The following is a 16,279-nucleotide window of genomic DNA, read 5'->3' as shown; positions in this document are numbered from 1 at the left end:
GGCCATGAACAGATTCTCTTGGGGATTCTATTCTCAGCCGCCAGCAACCTCCTCAGACAAAAATAAATACATCCACCTTGACAAGGGAGACAGCCTCCTGCGTGCCCTCCCCCCACGCCCCTCACTTTGCTTGGGTGGCAAGAAGCACGGCCTTTGGTTAGACCTTGGGCTGTGCTCTGAAGCCCGTCCCCTACAATCTACAGTTATTTTGGGGCAAATAGGAGATCCAGAATATTTTTTACGAGAAGGGAGACCTGAACTCTGCAAAAGTCACCTCCCCACACATCCTACCTACGTATCAAGAAAGCTAGACTTGTCCCGACATCTTGTTCATAAATGCACCTGAAGTGGAGAGAGAGAGAGAGAGAGAGAGAGAGGGAGGGAGGGAGGACGAAGGAAAAAAAATCCCAAATTGCTTGCTCGGGGCTCCTACATCTGTCTCCCCCTTGCTTTCCCATGCCAGATGCTGTCCCTTTTGCCCCCACTTTCTCCAACACACCTAAGATGCTCTTCCAAAGCGCAGCTGCATCTCAATACCCCACCCCCACTCTTACAGTTTTCCACCTTATCGCCTTCTCCAGGGAGAAAGAATGGGGCGAGAGCAGCCCAGAGAATTCTAGGAGTTCTTATTTGGTGTGCTGTCATGGAACACCCTCCCCCCCCCCAAGATTAAAAAAGCTAAGGCTTCTCAGGCTGGCCCGGTTGGTGTGGTGGTGAAGAGGGAGAAGGAACCAGCCCTGCTGTCCTTTCCTTCTGCTGGTTTCTTGGAGTGGGTTGAGTCAGAGAGCCCCTGCAAACTCTGTGTGCGAGAGAGACCAGGTGTGCAGAGTGGAGTGGGTTTTCCCCCCCTCCACAATTCTAGCACCTTGTGGCGGTGTTTTGTTTCTTAAGGGAGCCAATTTGGTCAAGTCCTGGCTGCAAAAATATCTGATCCCCTTTGCTCTTATCCCAAAAAGAATGAGAAGAAGAGGGTTCCTCTTCTTGTTAGGCTGAACAGTCCTACCACGTCCCATGTTTTGTGGCTGTTGTTGTTGTTGTTGTTGTTGTTGTTGTTGTTGTTGTTGTTGTTATTATTATTATTATTATTATTATTATTATTATTATTATTATTATTATTATTTCCAAGTTGGCTTCACCAGTGGCGGTGGAGGGGGTATAGCACCCCTAAAACTCAAGCCAATGGAATCAGAACTTGGGGAAAGTTTCCAGCTTTCCAGCAAGGTAGCTATGGGAGGAACTCCTTGGGGCAGCCGGAGTGGAGAAAGGAAGGTGGGGATGCGGGGTTGGGCAAGGAGGGTTGCCTCTTGCTTCCCTCAATAGAGTCAGTATTTCAATCACACACACACACACACCCGCATCAGCTGACACAACTTTCCTGCAAAACCACGAGAGGACGGGGCTTGGGCATTTCACTTCCCTAACTTAATTTTGCATTTGACTTCCCTAACTTAATATTTCCACCTCCTTCGGGGCCCGTTTCCTTTGCACTAACCTTTATCCTTCCAGATCACCCTCCAACTGCCAGCTCCAGTTCCCCTTCTCTCCTAATCAATGGAGTATTCCTTGGCTTCAAGACAACCACCACCAAAACAACCCCTCTGTCATAAGGAGAGTCAGCAGCTTGTCTTTAAACAGTGCCAGTCTACATCCATGCTTGGAGTTCTTAGTTTTACTCCTTAATTAGGATGGCTACCAATTGAAAACAATCAACAAATCAAATCATATATATATATATATGATTATATATATATATATATATATATATATATATATATATATATATATATATATATATATATATATATATATATATATATATATATATATATATATATATATATATATATATATATATTTGTTTTCTGAGGTTTTCTGAGGTTTCACTTCCAATTTTACGCGGAGAAAACCCCGAATAACCAAAGACATACATATATATATATATATATATATATATATATATATATATATATATATATATATATATATAGAGAGAGAGAGAGAGAGAGAGAGAGAGAGAGAGAGAGAGAGAGAGAGAGAGAGAGAGAGAGAGAGAGAGAGAGAGTGAGAGTGAGTCCTATCACTCTAAAGATATGCTCGAATGGGATGGCTTCTTCTGCTCTGTCCTGATTCCCCTTTTTACGGAAGCTTAAAAAAAACACCCCAATTTGATCCTAAATACGAAACCCTTGAATTTATTCTGGGTGGTATCTTTGCCTACCAGTTGCATTCAATGCAACTTTACTGGGGGTGGGGAATAGACCCTCAATCAAGTCACAGTTCTCCCGACTTTCTACCCTCCAATCCAGAAGAATGGAGGAGAGAGAGAGAGAGAGAGAGAGAGAGAGAGAGAGAGAGAGAGAGAGAGAGAGAGAACAGAAAATATACTCTGGCACAGACATATCTCCAACAATCCCCATGGTGAGATGAGAGGGAAGAGAAAGGAAAAGGAAACATATTTTAGCTACGTTTTCTTGCGACTCCAAATCGGAGCATTTCTCACTGGAGAAATAAGAAAACAACAAATTACACATTCTCAGCTAGGAAGCCAGGAGGGCTGGCCTAGCTTTCCCCTCAGTTGCAACACGTTGCTGAGCGTTTTGAAACTTCAGGTTAGCGACTCTGAAAGTGTCAGAGAAGTTCCTACGAATTAAAAGAGCAAATAGTTCAAACTTTCAGGGCTCAATCACTTCCAGCCTCTCTTCACTTTCCAATCAACTAGAAAGCTGGGGTAGCAAAATTAATATTATTCTGGGGTTTTTTTTCTGCATGCTCTAATTGTGCCTGTTTCCTGTTCGCATCGTATGCATATTATCACATGCCACTAATGTCATTTCTCCCCCCCCTTCCTCTCGATCAAACTGTTAAGAGGAAATATGGAACGTCTAAGATATACAGGCAGATATTTACCGCAGGGGAGTGGACAAGCTTTAGAAAGATAAGCTAACAGTCTTACCCTGCGCGCTCGCACACAAACCCCTGAGAAAGATAAATAGTGGATTAAACCACCTCATCCTGCCTCGAAACGAAACGGGGCCCCGCTTCTAAAGGAAAAAAAAAACCCCGAAACAAACAAACCTCTAGTCTGAAAGATCACTCTACCTTTTCTTAGAAAGACCTAGAGGGAGAAGGTGATTTTTTTTTTTTGTCCTGAAAGAAGAGGGGGGGTGGAGAAAACATCTATCTTGACCCAGCGATCTGACCAGCATCCTCTTCTGTCCTTCTGTCAAGGGGGGAGGGGAAGGAGAGTCCTACAAATCCCGTTGATTTGAAGCCAATCAATAAGCAGCGTTTCATCCCCAGCAAAGGAAAGAATAGACGGAAGAGCAGAGAGGTGAGGGAAGCCTTCCCTGGGGCCCTGGCTCTCTCAGGCAGCAGATGAGGGAGAGGTAGGTAGAGAAGGGAGAGGTTTCCTCTCTGGCCAGACCACCTTAAGAAAGGTCTACCCTTAGCCTGGAGGAACACATTCAGGACTCCTTCGGGGATTGTTTTTCCTCTCCCCAGAAAGTACCCTAAGAAGGAGATCAAAGGGAACATGAAATGGGGGCCGGAAGAGGAGAAGAAATAGCAGCTCTTCGCCGTGCAACTTACTTAACCGAGAGTTTCTGAATCTAAAAGTCCCCATCATAACCTCCATATGGCTCGTCACCCGGGCCGGAGGGGGGGGGAGAGAGAGAGAGAGAGAGAGCGACTCAGAAAGCCGCTCAACACAACCAGCGTTTGTTTGTTTGGAATCCACACGCCTTGTTGTATTTTAATTCTCCTTTCTCCCACCACCACCACCACCTCCCGTTTTTGAAGTCGGGCTGCCTGAAAAGCTAAGCCGATTCGGGTTTGCAAAGACCGAGTGATTCCAATGGGTACCCTCTCTCCCTCCCCACCCCGCCATCTCTTTCTCTAAAGAAAAGTTGCTTCAACTCTTAAGAGCGAGGCAGGATCACCCAGAGACACTGTTGGATGGAAGCCTCTCTCTCCCTCCCCTCTCTCTCTCTGTGTGAGTGAGTGTGTTAGGAGAAGGGGAAAACTCTGGAAGCTGTGAGCCAAAGAGAAAAGGCAGAGGCTAAGAGGAGAACGGACGCCCCCCACCCCCCCAGCAAGAGAATTGGGAAAAGTCAAAAATCCACCGTAGAAGCAGTATTTTAGTGACCCTAACCTTTCCCCACAAGTTTCCCCAAAGGCTGCGGAGATAGCAGGAGCGGGCAGCCTGGATAAATCACACCCTACAAGCGTTGCGTTCCCCATTCTCTTGACTGCTGTCCACGGAGAGGTTTCCTTGGCGAAGGGAGGCTAACATTTAAGCCCCAAGTAAACTCTTCCGCCAGTTCAGATCAAAATTTCTCACGCTGCTGTCCCTTCGGTCTTCCCCGCCCCGCTTTTCCCAGCCTCTGACTTAGCGGTTTGGGTTTTCCTGTGTGTGTGTGTTTTTTTTAATGAAGCTGTTAAAAAATCTCTTCCAATCCACCCCCTCTTTTCCCTAATCTCTGCCAGAAACCCCCCCTACACACACACACACACACACACACAAATCCATGGCAGGGGCTGATCATGACAACGTGAAAAGTCCTAGACATGTTCAAAAGTGCCTCTCTCCCCCCCCTTCTCTCTTTCTTTTTCATGCTCGCTTTTCTTGTGTGTGAGAAAGAAAGCGGGGGGGGGGAGGTGGCGGGGGGGCGGCTTTGGATGAGCGGCGGCTGTGGCAGGGAAAGCAGGGATCAAAGGAAAAGCAGGAAGAGACAACGGCGGGCCCGAGGGCGAGGAAAGCCTGGCGAGAGAGGCGGAAAGGCAGGGAGGGATCTAACGGGTCTTCCTGGGCGATCTCGCCGGCTCGGGAGCCGAGCAGTCAGGACCGTTAGCTGATTCGCTCTACGCTGCAGGCGAGAAACTTTCAGCTTCTCTCTCTCTCTCTCTCTCTTCTCTCCCCCCCCCAGCTTCAAGAAGAAGAAGAGGGGGGGGGGAATCTCTCCCCTCCCCAATTCTCTCTCCCTAAGCGCCTGGAGTCCCTACTTCCTTTCTGAAAGAATCTGCCCTCCAAGAAAAAAAAACCCCCGAGATCTTTTCCTGCCTACTTTGATTGGACTTCTCTAAAGGAAAGGAAAAGGCGCGCGCGGGGGGGGGGAACGTTAGAGAAAATACTAATGTTATAAGGAGGGATCCTAAGGCATTCGAGGGTGGGTGGGGGGTGCTCAGGCACACATACCGGAATAGAAACGCCTCGGGATCCCCTGACACTCACCCTCGCTGGATTCCCTTCAACCGCCCCCCCCCTCCCCGCCGCCGCCGCGGCTGCTCTTCAGCAAACAGACAACAAGCCGAGCGAGCCCTTCCTCTTTCTTTCTCTTCGGGCGCTCCTCTCCCTTTTCTCCGCCACCGAACAAGCCATCGCTAGGCGCCAGTCCAAAATCCAGGGTTCGGCCGTAAACGGGGGGGGGGTCGCTCCTCTGATCCTGGATTCCCCCTCCTCCCCAGCCCCCCCTCCTTCCCGATCGCCCTCCTTGTCCCTCCGTCCACTTCGTATCCAACCTCCCTCCCTCCCCCCACTCCAGTCCTCTTTCTTTCAAAGTGAAGTCGCCGGGACCAAAAGTGAAAAAGAAGCCAAGAAAAATCACAAAAGAAAGAAAAGTTTGACGGAAGGTTCCGCGCCCGGCCCCGAGCCCCGCGTTCCTTCCTCCCCCGCCGGCTTCCCCCTTACCGTTTTTCCTTCTTGGGTTGGCTTGTTTTCGCCTCTTACACCTGGGGCCATCCGCCATGATCTGCTGCTTCATTGATAAGAGGGGATCAGATGGCTCGTTCGCATGGACTCGGCTCTCTGATTCAGCAACACGCAGACTCTATGGAACAACCAAACAGAGGGAACCGGGTGGGCATGGCGAGATCCCGTTCAAATGCAGGGCGCCAAAGGGAACCCACGGAGAGGCGATTCCCCCACTTCCCCCGCACGGAAGGAGACCCCCTTGCCCAGCGGCGGCCACGGACCCGGCCCGGGCGGAGCAGCCCCCGACCCCCGAGCCGAGCGCTGGCCTCGCTTCCCTCCAGAAGAACGGGGGCAGCTTTCCTCTTCGCTCCTTCTTCCCCCGCGCCATGGCGCTGGCTTATTTGCTTGTTTGTTTATTAATGTTATTAGCGTGATTATTATTCCTCCACCGGCAAAGGAGATCAGAGAGAGAGAGAGAGAGGCCCACATAAATACATACACGCAACCGCTACATCTTCAAAATGACTCATGACCTATAGGGGAATGCACTCGAGGTTAATTTCGCTCGCTCGCTCTCTTCCAACCCCCCCCCCGTCCCCACCCCCACCCCAAACAGAAAGATAGCTCGACTCAAATGGCTGGGCGGATTCGTTTCTTCCGAAAAGTACTCAGGATCTTCACGTTGTACCTACTTTGCATATGCTGTGGCGCACAGAATACATATCACGCACATGGCTATCAACTGATAAGAGCCACACAAGCGGTTGTCGCTTGGCTATCCCGCACACCCTCCCCTCCCCGCTGGTTTCTCTCACTTTTAAAGTCGACCATATCCAGCACAGGATCTCTCGATTTCTTTCTACACCCCCCAGCCCCCTCCCCCGTATGTCATTTCAGCTCTCCTCCAGAAGGAACCTTGGAAAGGGGGGGGAGGGGAAGAGAGAAGAAGCAGGAGGAGGACGACGAGGAGGAGGAAGAGCCACCGGAGCGTCCAACTCTTCCGCCGACACCATCGCTTCGCCGGGGCTCGCGCGCGTTCGAGCTGTGGTCGAAGGCGGGCGGGCTGGCTGGTCCAGGGGCGCACGGCGACTAGGCTTAGGCGGCCGCGAGCCGGAGCCGAGATCGAGCTTGTCAAAAACTGGGGAAACCCACACGCTAGGCAGGGCTTGAGAGACTAGCTCGGCTGTAGCTTTAACACAGGCGCGCTCACGCAAACACACACACACACACACACCCGCTCACAAAACAACAAACAAACAAACAAACAACCGCGCACGCTGCACCGACTGGAGGATTAGTTTAGCCGGGTCTGCGGGGTTGGTGGGATAGGGAGGTGGGGGAGCGGAGGGGGGTGGGAGGGCAACCATAAAAGATGTAACAGATGCAATCTGTAAAACACGGGCGATTAACCCTTGATCTCCTGAACCGAATTCATCCTCACCTCGTCTTTTGTCTGCCCTTCCCATATTTACAGGGCTCTTTGGCCGCCTAAAAATGGACGCTCGGGCTGGCTTCGCGGCATCCTCTCTGCGCCTTTGCGTGACAGTAAGTCCCCAAGTTTACTTGGGAGTAACGGGGACCACTCGGAACAAAAACTTTACAGGTTTTCAGGCGAGGGATGATTTTCTCCTCTTCCTTCTAAGGTGGCTTGCTCCCTTATCTCTTGTTTGTTTGTTTTTTTAAAAAAAAACGTTTAAAAATAAATAAATAAAAAATCTCGCAGCGCAAGGGAACAATTTGGAAGCTTATCTTTAAAGAATCCCTGGTGGCGGTACAGGTAAAACGCCAACTGGCCCAGGAGAACTCAGCCCAGCGCCCTGGACTTGCTTGTCTCGCCCATCCTGAGCCTCGCACTAAAGTGAGAGCGAACGACCGAGTAGAGACGCTCCGAGCCTTGTGGCTGGAGACTTGTAACTCTACAGAGTTTGCCATTCTCTGCTAAGGTTTTTTTTAAAAAAAACACCCAAGCCGGGGAGGAAGCAAGCAAATTATTCAAAGCAAAACTAACCAGCAGCGCCCTGATAGATTTCTTGAGTTGGTGGCAAAATCGGGGAAGAAAACAGCAGAGTGAAAATCGACCTCAATGTTTGTAAGAGACTACCTACCTTTCTTGGATATTTAAAAAAAAACATTTTTTTAAAAAATAGCCAGTATTTTGGAAAACGGGAAGATTTCGTCCTCATGTCTCTTCCTAGGTTATCTCATTTTTTTTTCTCTAAATGACTTTCAAACTAGTTCCAGTCACTACTTTCACTTCTGGGTAAGAATCCCAGAAGCTGAATTGTTACTTCACCCAAGTCAGAAGATAAAAGCAAGAAATGAAACTGACTAAGCAGAAGGAATAATCATCACCATAATAATCATAATAATGTTTGCTAGGAGTCCCTTTCAAAGCAAAACTCAGTTACCATCTTATTATCCAGCCATGGCTGTGCTGTACTTACTTACAGCTTGGAAATCATTAACAGGTATGTGTAAACTTTAAGATGTGTAAATGCGAACCTGAAGGAAAGCCAGAATAATCCTTGCCCGAAAGAGACCTAAATTTGGAAACTAGAACTTTTCCCCCTTGTCTTCCACCGAGAACTGTAAAATACAGACATCCACGCTCGCCCACAGAGGGGAAGAAATAACTTTTCCTACCTGGTTAGCCAGGTGTAGGGATGGAAGAAAACCCGATTTCCTCCCCTAGGTAAGAACAGTTCGAAGAACAAGATTCCAACTCCTTTATTTTTGTTTTCAAAGGAACTCAAATGAGTATAGATTTCTAGGGGGAAAAAATGAGAATCCTCTCCCCCTCATCACCACTTCCTCCCCAGCTACAGACAAGGAAAACAGATCCCCTAAGCCAGCAATTGTGTAAAATCAGAGGGGAGAAAGAGAAAATACGAAGGAAGGGGGAGTGGGAGCAAAAAGAAGAGAAGGGAAAATATATCGGAGAACGTACCTGCGAAGTCTTGTTTGTAGTTTTGGCCAGCAGTGAAGAGAAGAAGAAGCATGAAAAAGCCGCGGAGTGAAGAAGGGGGAAAAAGAAAAAAAAAAGGAAAAAAAAAAAGGTGCAGGGAGCTGTAGCTGGCGGAGGGAGGGGAAGATGGTCAGAGGCTTCTCAAAGAGTTGTCAGGAGGGACCGTTATTCCTGCTGGGCAGGTTAGGACTGATCTCTTTCTGCCACTCCAGGAAACACAAACCTGGGGACGGACTGACGTGTTACGCCTCTTCTAATGGCATTTTTTTCTTTTTCTTTTCTGTCGGAGAGAGAGGAGAGAGGACCCTGAAACACACGCCACCTATCTTTGTGGCGAGGGATAATTGAAGAGCACCAAACGTGAGCATCATGTGGAAACGTGATCGCCAAGTTTCTCTCTGGGAAAGGAAGGATCTGGGATAGATTATACCTTGAAGTCTCCGCAAACGCTTTAGTGGAAGAAATGCAATTCCACCTCCCTCCCTCCCTCCGTGCTTCCCTCCCTCTTTTCCACCCACCCTCCCTCTCTCCCTCTCTGCCCTGCCTCCTTCCCTCCCTCCCTCCTCAGCCATCAAGCCTTTGGCATCATTATCCTCCCTACTAAATCCTACTGGATGCAAGGCGGAAAGCGGCGAAGCCCCATTCGCCAGAACTCGCCACAACTCCAAGGAGCTGAAAGTTACCGCGAGCCACCTTGGGGCTTAAAGAGTCGCATCTCCCCACCCCGGCGAGGCCTTCGAAGATGCTCCTCCGCGATAGCCAGCCAGGCCCGGGAGCACGCAGCACAAATCCAACCAGATTCCTGGGGAACGGAGCGGGGGGGGGGGTTTACTAGTTGATAATGGGGGGTGGGTGGGGGGTGGCAAGGATAATGGCAAGGAAGAGAAGAAGTGACTCCTGAATTCCCTGCCTCTTTCCGACCCTCGCCTAACTCTGCGTTTATTTTACCTCTGCACACGGAGCCTTTGATCCTACGCAGTCTTACTTGGAAGTAAAGCCTTCTGAATCCAAAGAGATTCTGCTTCCAAACGGAGATAGTTTAGAGAGTGATTTGTGTTTAGGTGTTAAAATCAAGCCTCTCTCTTGGTAGAATAAAGAAATTAAGATTTTTTTCTCCCTTAATATTCATGAATTCATTAATTTCCCCCGCCCAGCATATCTTTGCAAAGAGATAGGGCCCCACTCTGTATGTGAAAGAGCAGTGTAAAAAAGGCTCCTAAGGAACATTCAGTGGCATAGAAGTTACATAAGAATAAGGGGAGATTTGAGGAGGGTTGGTTTTTTTTAGAACTGAACCTTGCAGTGAACCTTCGGCTAGTGAACCTAGCCGAATTTGTTGAATAGTATACATCCTACATATTCACACACACACACACACACACACAACATATACATGCACGTACACACTTCCACCTATATGCGCGCACGCACGCGCGCTCACACACACACCTCTTACTATGCTACATACACATCTCTTACTATGCCTTACTAATACTATACTATACTATTACACTATATTACTATACTATACTATACACTACTATATACTATACTATTACTATACTCTATACGATACTATACTATACTATACTATTACTATACTATACACTATAGTATACACTATACTATACCAATGTATGTATATGCATATACATATCTATATGCATACACACAAAGGCACTTAGATCAATCTAACTATACTTTGTTAGATATAGATTTGAGCTATGGTTCCTAGAGGCAACAAGTCTACTATGTATATTTGGGGGGATTTTGGGGAAGCTTTTTTTTTAAAAAAAATGAAAATTAGGCCTTTAGACTCCACCTTTGCACTGTGGGGATTGGTTATGCAAATCGGACTGGGATGTCCTAGAGAATACAGCTTTCGACTGTTGGTTAATTAAATCATCACTCAAAAAAGGTCCCCAATATGACGTGCCTGTCCTAATCCAATCAGGTTATGTAGGTCTTAAACAAGAAAGATATTTCTTTTCTGTTTTTCCCTCACCCCCCTCCCAACATCTGGAAGTCAGCAATTTAGCAAGTATTGCATATTATTAACCAATTCCGAGTCCATATTCCCAGGGGAACCTTTAAACACACACACACGAAACTTAAAATGTGTTCTTAACCAATGCTCTTATATTTGGTTAATCAAAAAGCTGCTTTGTAGGCACATCAGTATGTGTGTTTGTATATATGAAAGAGAGAGCGAAAGAGAGAGGGAGAAGGGTGCGCGGGGAAACAACCGTTTACGGCCGAAAGTCTAAAAACAAAACAAAACAAAAAACAAACAAAAAAACAAAACAAAACAAAAACCCATAACAGGGGATTAGAGGTACTGAACTGGAATCAAAGAACTGGGACCTTTGCTGGCCATCTTTTCACCTTTTTTCCGCCCGTTCTCCCTTTCTTCTCTAAGGGGCAACTTTGACACGAGATCAGCACACAGGCACGCGGAAAATGTCCACTTCTCGGGGCTGAGCTGCACGATCCGGGCGGCAGATGCACAGCTTCCCGAAGGGAGGGGGTGGGGTTTCTCTGGCTGGACTCTCCGCCAGCATCACCCTCGCTCCCAAGCCGCGAAATCTCTTCGGGAGCGCGCGCTCAATCCCACGCTCTCCTTCCTATCGAAGGAAACCGAAACAAATGCGAGGCGGATCCGAGAGCGGACTTTTAGTCGCGCCGGGCTAAGATAAACTGCTTCCGAAGTGTCCGCTGAAGCAGCGCCTCCCGCAAGGCGCAACGGCGCTTCCTAGAGTCGCCGGCGACAAGCCCTCCCGATCGAGGGCCCTGATCCCGGTACTGGGCTGCAAACTTCGCCCAGGGGCAAACCTGCTCTTGCCATCTGAGTGGGAGTCAAATCGTCCCCTCCCCCTTTTGAACCTCCCCGTACCAGTGCAAGTCCAATCTTTGGGATCACGTCTTTTCCAAATTTGCAAGGGGAAACCTCGGTATCTGTCTAGTTGCAGAATTTAGGAGAAGTTGTATTTTCTTCTTTCCATTTCCCATTCGAAAAAGGGAAATAAAAAGGGCTGCAGAATCGTTAGAGGGTCGGATTATCTCCACCTGTCTGCAAAATCTCCACGCCACTTGATCCCTGCTTCAAGGACCTATTCAGACGTTGGGCTGAATGGCTTCCTTAGTCGATGGCGGGAGGAAAGAGGTGAACTGTTCCCCCATTTTCCGTCTGGCCCGAACGTGGTTTCCCCAAATACCATTCTGCAAGTAATCCAGCAGAAACACCTCCCTCCCAAGATGCACGAAGGCAAGGGTTCCCCTTGATTTCCCCCAGAAGTAGATCTTTCCCAGGCCAGGTAGCAAGACGCTACTTCAGAAGTTCGCAGAAAACCCCTCCCTACCCTCCTGTGATTCTTAAACAGCCATTTCTATTTTAGACCGGCCTTTTATGTATTAATTTAGAAGAACTTTGGCATTTATTTGAACGGCCCAAACGGGCCACTAAAAAAAGGGAGATGCATAAGAGATCCGTGGTGGTGGGGGCGGCTCTTCTGTTATTTCTGTTCCTCAGACTGAATTGGAATAAATCCATCCCTTCCGAGGAGGGAAAGGGCTGCCAATCTGTTTATTGAACTGACCTAACGTACCTAGTCCGGGGAAAATGGTGCCACTCCAGAAACAAACCCCACGCAGTCAAATCCAATACCTCTTCCATGTCAAGGACCTGGTTTTGGATTCAGCCCGATGAGGCTCTAACTCAGGATCAAACTCAGTCAACAAAACCGAAATGATAATCATAATAATGATAATAATAATAGTATCTCCATCATTCATCATCTGCAAAGCAAATGTTCAATTTATTATTCCCACTATATTTTCATACTTATTCTTACACCGCCGGATTATTGATCAGAGCGAGGAAACTTGCCAATTTCCCTCCTTTTTTAAACAGACAACGATCTTTTTACATTTGTTGGGAAAGGAATGGGATCTATGCAGGCATCCAAGGAGCAGAGACCAAAGCGGACCGTGGGAAGGACGTCGCGGTTTACCGGGGAGGGAGAAGAAAGGGGGGGTATCCACTGTAAGTGCCAAAACATTTTCCTACGGAGCTCTGAAGTTCTTCCTGCACCCCTCTGGTCTAATTTCCCCCGAAATCCTGGCGCGCTCAAGAAGGGAGGTAAGGGACGGCCGAGAAGCCTGCGTTTATTGGCGGGAAAATTCTAGCCTTTTCGCAAAAGACCGGGGTTTCATCTCTGGAATTCTTGGGAGTAGGTACCGTGTTTTCTTAACACTACTAAGTAGAGGAGGCAGATGTTTACAGCTGGCGATTTTTTATGTAACGCGCATGCACACACACCGAGAGAAGAAAAACTCACGGGGGGTGGGAGTCTAAGAAAGGTGGAAAAGTGATTTAACTCCCAATGGTATTCTTCTAATTGGTCCTGGCTTGAATATGCAGCCTCGTTAAAATATAGAAGAATCAGACTTCCTTCCTTCCTTCCTTCCTTAATCCATTCTTTCCCTTTCCTTCCTTCCTTCCTTCCTTCTTCCTTCCTTCCTTCCTTCCTTCCGCCTGACCAAGGCTTTGACATCATTGCCGAAAGCGAAGAAAAGGCTGATCAATCTAGTTCACTCCCCACCGCTCCCATACGAATTAAAACGTTTGCCCTTTCCCCCTTTTCTTGTTTTATATATATATACCCTGCAGTCCTGCTCTTTAGGAATAAATCCCTTTCAAAAAGAAGGTGGAGGGGAGTGGGTGGGGAGAAGACGGTTTCCCGAGGCAGAAGTTAGGGGACTCCTTCCGCGAGCCTACAAGCAGACGATCTCCACGATTGTCACCTAAACTACTCCTCGAAAGTTTGCCTAGGTTCCGACGTTAACACCCCCTCTCCATCCACCCGCCCATGAGACTTAAAACAAAATCCACATTCCCCAAAAGTTACAGTGACAAGTTTTAGCAAATCCGATTCGGAGAGGAATCGGCGGGGCGACCTGCTGGGTAGCCCAGAGCCCCCTTGAATGAAGAGCGATGGCAAAGGTTAATCTCCCACTTTCCCCCACCCTCCCCTCCTCCTCCTCTCTTCTGCCTTTCTCTTTTTTTCGCCTCGCTCCAACTTTTCCTGGGAAAATGGAAAGGGAGAAGAAACTTCCGGACAAGGCAACCGAAGCCCCCGAGAGTGGGTGCTGGAAAAGAGGGGGTCCTCGAAGACGGCCAACCCCGCCGCCGCCGCCTCCCTGCGCCCTATTTTTTTTTTCTCTTTCCCTCCCCCTCCCCCTCCCCCCCTTTGTTCCCTCGCGCCCGTCAAACACGTGAAGGAAGCGCGGGCGCCTCCGCGCCTCCTCTTTGCCCGGCCTGCCCCGACGCGCACCCGCTTCTCTAAACGCCGGCATCGACTCGCCGACCACGTGACCTCGCGGCTCTATTTCCGGTCTGTAGGGGGCTGCTGGGGCGAGCGGAGCGGCCACCTGCCCCAGCCTTTGCCTTGCGCGAACCTTCCCAGAGGTCCTGCCGGGGGGCTCATTAGCATGAGAAAAAGCTCCCTCGCGCGCGCGCTGCCTCCCCCCTCCCCCCTCCCCCCTCCCCAGCGGCGCAGATGGAGAGACACACATACACACACAGTGTGTGTGTGTCTGTCCACCCGAGCTCTGGCGGGCGACGTCTGAACAAGGGACACCCGGGTTGGGGATGAGTGGGTGGAGGGGAGAAGGAGGGCAACTTGGGGTGACCGTAGAAAGGCAGGGTTGGGAGCGCGTTTGCCAAAAAGGGGATAGCCCGGCGCCCCCCCCTTTTTTCCCCGCTTTTCCTCTCCACCTCTCCATAGTTGGATGGGGCTTGGAAGAGAAACCGAAGTGGGTTACCAGATAAGATTGATATTAAAGATTTCTTTTGGCCCTAACCACAGATGAGCCAAGAAGGTGCCTATAAAATTAAGAGGTGAATCAAGTAGCCAGAGAAACGTAAGGCCTCCTCTAAATGAAAAGGAGGCTCGTTATTGACAGAATAGAATAGCATAGAATAGCATAGCATAGAATAGAATTTTTTTATCTGCCAAGTGTGACTGGACACACAAGGAATTTGTCTTGGTGCATATGCTGTCAGTGGACATAAAAGAAAAGATACTTCATCATCAGATGGGGCTGCAATTGTTTTTTTTTTAAAATAATTTATTTTTTATTTTTTAATTATTATTTTTGACCGTGCAAATGGAGCTATTTTAGAATTGGCTTAGGAAGTTTGATGCCACCATAAGAGGATTGCACCAATGGGCTGGGTTGAGAGAATTTTATAGGTGATTTGCAGCCGATCCACAAGGGTCTCTAATGCTTGGTTATTTCAGGATAACAGAAACAAAATGACTTACCTTTTGATCTACATCATAGGGGCTAACTAGAAGCAGGGTGGTTTCCTTTTTTGTTTTTTGTTTTAAATGAGAATAGGTTGTGAGCTCCATTTGGTTCACAACTCTTTAATTTCAAATGCATGATTTTTCTAGACATCTCTAGTTGATAGATCTTGGGCTCCTAGAGATAACTAAACAGTATAGATTCTACGAATCTGAACTCTGCTTATTCCTGTCTCAGCACCCAACAAACAGTAGGCACTTTGTATTTTCTGTAAATCAGAAACAAATGCATTAGAAGCTTTTTTCTTTCTTTCATAATGAAGTTTAAAGTTTATTTTACTTTTTGTTCATCTTTGGAAAGGCAACCTGTGGTCCTAGGCATGTAATATGAGATATTCATCCTAGTTCACGATTAATCTGGAACAAGCCACTACTACTCTTACTGCAGAGTAGATGATCCATTATTCACTTCAATAATTTTTCTTTTTAATACAATCTCATGGTGAGTCAAGGGAAAAGCCCTTTTCTAGGTATGCCTTGTAACAATAAATACAAATGGATTTCAAAGTCATTTAGATTGATTTTATGCTATCAATTCAGTAATCTTTGCAATCTCCCAAGTAATTATGGTGTGGTCTTCTGTTTAATGTGTGGTTTCTGTCTTATAATTTAGAAGAGAATCCTTTAACCGTCTCTTCAGAAATTAGCTCCCTTGTCTTAAATGTAACTTAGGTAGGTGTGTATAGCCCTGGTGCTCTTCGCTTAGGGATTTTTCACAGCTCAAGGGAGACAGCTGCATTTTCTTCATATTTGTTTGAACGTTTGCCTTTCTATATGGAAATAATAATTTCATCTTCTGGGTGAAAAAAAAAATAAGATGCCTGAGAAATACTTCTCTCCATGAAGCTCATGTAGGCAATATGTAGGAATCTGGCATTAGCACATGGATCAAGAATATTTCCCACACATGTATATCCTTTTCCTCTTTGCAGATATTGTCCTACGTGAAACTTGAAACTGTTTAGAGAATAGCAATATACCTGTCCGGTTATTTTTTATTTCGGTGGAGACAGATTCCTTTATTATAAAATGAGTGTTACAGTGTGCTGCCAACTGGAACCATGAAGAAATTTCTTATCCTGGCATCTTGTAGTAGACTTACTTATAGTATATTTTTAGAGAATATAGTTGTGTCTCAGAATTTAGCAGGCAGGATTTGTGGGATTTTTTGTTTTCATTGCTAAAAGTAAAACTGAGGTTTAGGTGACTTAAGTTGGGCTCCTTCTGCAGAAACATAAAATGCAAAGAATTGGAAAT

The 16,279-nt window shown here is 47.4% G+C and overlaps 1 protein-coding gene and 1 long non-coding RNA gene across 12 annotated transcripts in view; one reads left to right on the top strand and one right to left on the bottom strand.

Annotated features, from left to right (window-relative positions):
- Positions 1–9,742, bottom strand: part of ZEB2 (zinc finger E-box binding homeobox 2) — a 190,692-nt gene extending 180,950 nt beyond the window's left edge. For 2 of the 11 annotated variants that reach the window (XM_058193483.1, XM_058193473.1), the window contains exon 1: positions 5,687–5,825. Coding sequence is in view for 9 of the 11 variants with exons in the window: in XM_058193473.1 (XP_058049456.1) it covers positions 5,687–5,759 (73 nt within the window). In the remaining 2 variants the exon portion in view is untranslated. Of the gene's footprint in view, positions 1–1,492; positions 1,631–5,686; positions 5,826–6,188; positions 6,283–6,381; positions 6,467–6,504; positions 6,960–7,130; positions 7,280–8,636; positions 9,072–9,602 lie in introns of those variants that run through there. The other 9 variants (XM_058193458.1, XM_058193415.1, XM_058193423.1 and 6 more) reach the window with 9 other exon arrangements.
- A 2,951-nt stretch (positions 9,743–12,693) lies between these two features.
- Positions 12,694–16,279, top strand: part of LOC131203320 (uncharacterized) — a 63,928-nt gene continuing 60,342 nt past the window's right edge. Inside the window, exon 1 of the long non-coding RNA XR_009156345.1 lies at positions 12,694–12,792. This is a non-coding gene — a long non-coding RNA (uncharacterized LOC131203320). The remainder of the gene's footprint in view (positions 12,793–16,279) is intronic.

This window comes from Ahaetulla prasina, chromosome 1, assembly GCF_028640845.1.
Source record: "Ahaetulla prasina isolate Xishuangbanna chromosome 1, ASM2864084v1, whole genome shotgun sequence".
In the NCBI taxonomy this organism is placed as follows: domain Eukaryota; kingdom Metazoa; phylum Chordata; class Lepidosauria; order Squamata; family Colubridae; genus Ahaetulla; species Ahaetulla prasina.
This window is presented reverse-complemented; position numbering and strand designations above follow the sequence as displayed.